The sequence below is a fragment of the Lolium rigidum genome, chromosome 5 (assembly GCF_022539505.1).
Source record: "Lolium rigidum isolate FL_2022 chromosome 5, APGP_CSIRO_Lrig_0.1, whole genome shotgun sequence".
NCBI lineage: Eukaryota > Viridiplantae > Streptophyta > Magnoliopsida > Poales > Poaceae > Lolium > Lolium rigidum.
The window spans coordinates 170690221-170693059 of record NC_061512.1 but is presented as its reverse complement, the minus strand read 5'-3'; the positions used below and the strand labels follow the sequence as shown (position 1 = coordinate 170693059).

Here is a 2839-nt window from a genome sequence, read left to right as displayed (position 1 = left end):
TGAGATTTAATTGGGCATTACGACAAAGTACATAGACCGCCATCCAACTGCATCTATGCCTAAAAAGTCCACCTCCAGGTTATCATCCGAACCCCCTCCAGTATTAAGTTGCTAACAACAGACAATTGCATTAAGTATTGCGCGTAATGTAATCAATAACTACATCCTCGGACATAGCATCAATGTTTTATCCCTAGTGGCAACGACACATCCATAACCTTAGGGGTTTCTGTCACTCCCCAGATTCACGGAGACATGAACCCACTATCGAGCATAAATACTCCCTCTTGGAGTTACTAGCATCAACTTGGCCGAGCCTCTACTAATAACGGAGAGCATGCAAGATCATAAACAACACATAGGTAATAACTTGATAATTAACATAACATGGTATTCTCTATCCATCGGATCTCGACAAACACAACATATAGTATTACGAGATAGATGATCTTGATCATGTTAGGCAGCTCACAAGATCCAACAATGAAGCACAATGAGGAGAAGACAACCATCTACCTACTGTTATGGACCCATAGTCCGAGGGTGAACTACTCACTCATCACTCCGGAGGCGACCATGGCGGTGAAGAGTCCTCCGGGAGATGAATCCCCTCTCCGGCGAGGGTGCGGAGGAGATCTCCAGAATCCCCGAGATGGGATTGGTGGCGGCGGCGTCTCAGTAAGGTTTTCCGTATCGTGGTTCTTCGCATCAGGGGTTTCGCGACGGAGGCTTTAAGTAGGCGGAAGGGCAACGTGGGGGGCCACACGAGGGCCCCACACCACAGGTCGGCGCGACCAAGACCTGGGCCGCGCAGCCCTATGGTGGCGGCCCCTCGTGGCCCCACCTCGACTCCTCTTCGGTCTTCCGGAAGCTTCGTGGCAAAATAGGACCCTGGGTCTTGATTTCGTCCAATTCCGAGAATATTTCGTTACTAGGATTTACGAAACCAAAAACAGCAGAAAACAGCAACTGGCTCTTCGGCATCTTGTTAATAGGTTAGTCCCAGAAAATGCACGAATATGACATAAAGTGTGCATAAAACATGTAGGTATCATCAATAATATGGCATGGAACATAAGAAATTATCGATACGTCGGAGACGTATCGCGCATCCTCAAGCGTAGTTACGCTCGTCCCGAGCGAGGTAAAGCGATAACAAAGATAATTTCTGAAGTGACATGCCATCATAACCTTGATCATACTATTTGTAAACATATGTAATGAATGCAGCGATCAAAACAATGATAATGACATGAGTAAACAAGTGAATCATAAAGCAAAGACTTTTCAGACAGACAGAGGCAGCGTGGGTGGTGGTGCGCCGAACAAAATTCCATTCCACAGGATAGAAGAAGATAATATCTCGGCCCATGGTAGGGGTTTCAAAGCCCACACGGAACGATGGGCCCACGCTGTCAGCGCAGCCCCATCTTCTTCCTCTTCCTCGTGGCCATGCTCCCCATCATCCTCTCCTCCTCCGTGTCCCGCCTCCTCGCCCCCGCGCTCGCTCGGACTCGAAGCCCTAGCCCCTAGCCGAGCGGCCAACCGCCTCCTCCTCCTCCACTCCGTCCTCCCATCCTCCTCCCCGCTCCGCGCCTTTTGCCCCCTCCCACGCCCCTCTGCCCGCGCCACCTGCTCCGCCGCCATGGCGGACACCGACAACCCGCTCCTCGCCGACTTCGACTTCCCGCCCTTCGACGCCGTCCAGCCTGCCCACGTCCGCCCCGGGATCCGCACCCTCCTCGCCCGCCTCGTAACCCCACACTCACACTCCATCGCTTCTGCCCTGCCGCGCACACTCGCACTCCATCGTCTTCGTCTGGATCTGGTTGGATCGCTCCTGCTGCCTGCAGGAGGGCGAGCTGGAGGCGCTGGAGAAGGGCGTGGAGCCGGTCTGGGACAAGCTCGTCGTCCCGCTCGAGCGCATCACCGACAGGCTCGACGTTGTCTGGAACGTCGTCGACCACCTCAAGGCCGTCAAGGACTCGGCCGACCTCCGTGCAGCCGTAGAGGACGTACAGGTAGTAACTCGTTTCCTGCCCTGCCCTGACCGTGATTTTTCTACTCCCTCCAGTTCATATTAATTGACTCTAATATGAATGTATCTAGACACATTTTAGTTCTAGATACATCCATATTGAAGTCAATTAATATGAATCGGAGGAGTATGTTTTTTTACTTCCACATATTACCAAATCAGATCATTCGTTTCATTGTTGTGGAGATAGATAGATAGATAGATAGATAGATGCTACTGGTGACTGGATCACAAGAGGGGGTGATGGTATCTCTGTGGTTTTATGTGTTTAATCAAAACCTGTTCCATATGCACCAGCTGACCCGCTCCATCTTGAACCTCAACAGCCAGACAAGGTCAAGTTCTATCTCAGGCTGGGCCAGAGCAAGCCCATATACCAAGCCTTCAACGCCATCAGGAACTCTTCACAATGGGACAGCCTAAGCGATGCTCGCAAGCGGGTCGTACAAGGTAGTAACCTTCCTTCCTTCTCTATAGCCACACTCAATCATTCGTATTGCCATCTCTCAGGGCTGCTGCCTCTTAATATTTTCCTTCACTGTGCATGCTACTTTTGCATTTTCGATTCCTAATAGCATCTTCTTCTTTTTTTTTCCTTACCAGGCCAAATAAAAGATGCTGTTCTTGGTGGAGTTGCACTTGAGGATGAACAGAGGGACAAGTTTAATCAGATCCAGCAAGTAGGTTCTTTGTTATTATAATCAGATGTTGGCAGATTGTGGTTTATCACTAACCTTGTTCGCAACCATATTCACTTTTTGCTCACGCATATCAGTTAATGGAGTGCTGGATTTATTTATT

General features: G+C 49.9%; 1 protein-coding gene across 1 annotated transcript; it reads left to right on the top strand.

Moving 5' to 3' along the window:
- Positions 1-1477: 1477 nt before the first annotated feature.
- Positions 1478-2739, top strand: LOC124656702 (probable cytosolic oligopeptidase A). The gene is made up of 4 exons (XM_047195402.1): positions 1478-1753; positions 1854-2021; positions 2365-2488; positions 2642-2739. Exons 1-4 carry the CDS (start codon positions 1646-1648, stop codon positions 2737-2739), a joined length of 498 nt encoding a protein of 165 aa, XP_047051358.1. The 5' UTR covers positions 1478-1645.
- Positions 2740-2839: the final 100 nt, after the last annotated feature.

Bases quoted from the DNA above. Each gene is read 5' to 3' on its own strand.
- LOC124656702 (XM_047195402.1), top strand. From the start codon at position 1,646: ATGGCGGACACCGACAACCCGCTCCTCGCCGACTTCGACTTCCCGCCC. The intron at 1,754-1,853 runs GTAACCCCACAC...TGCTGCCTGCAG, and splicing joins GCACCCTCCTCGCCCGCCTC to GAGGGCGAGCTGGAGGCGCT. The intron at 2,489-2,641 runs GTAGTAACCTTC...TTTCCTTACCAG, and splicing joins TCGCAAGCGGGTCGTACAAG to GCCAAATAAAAGATGCTGTT.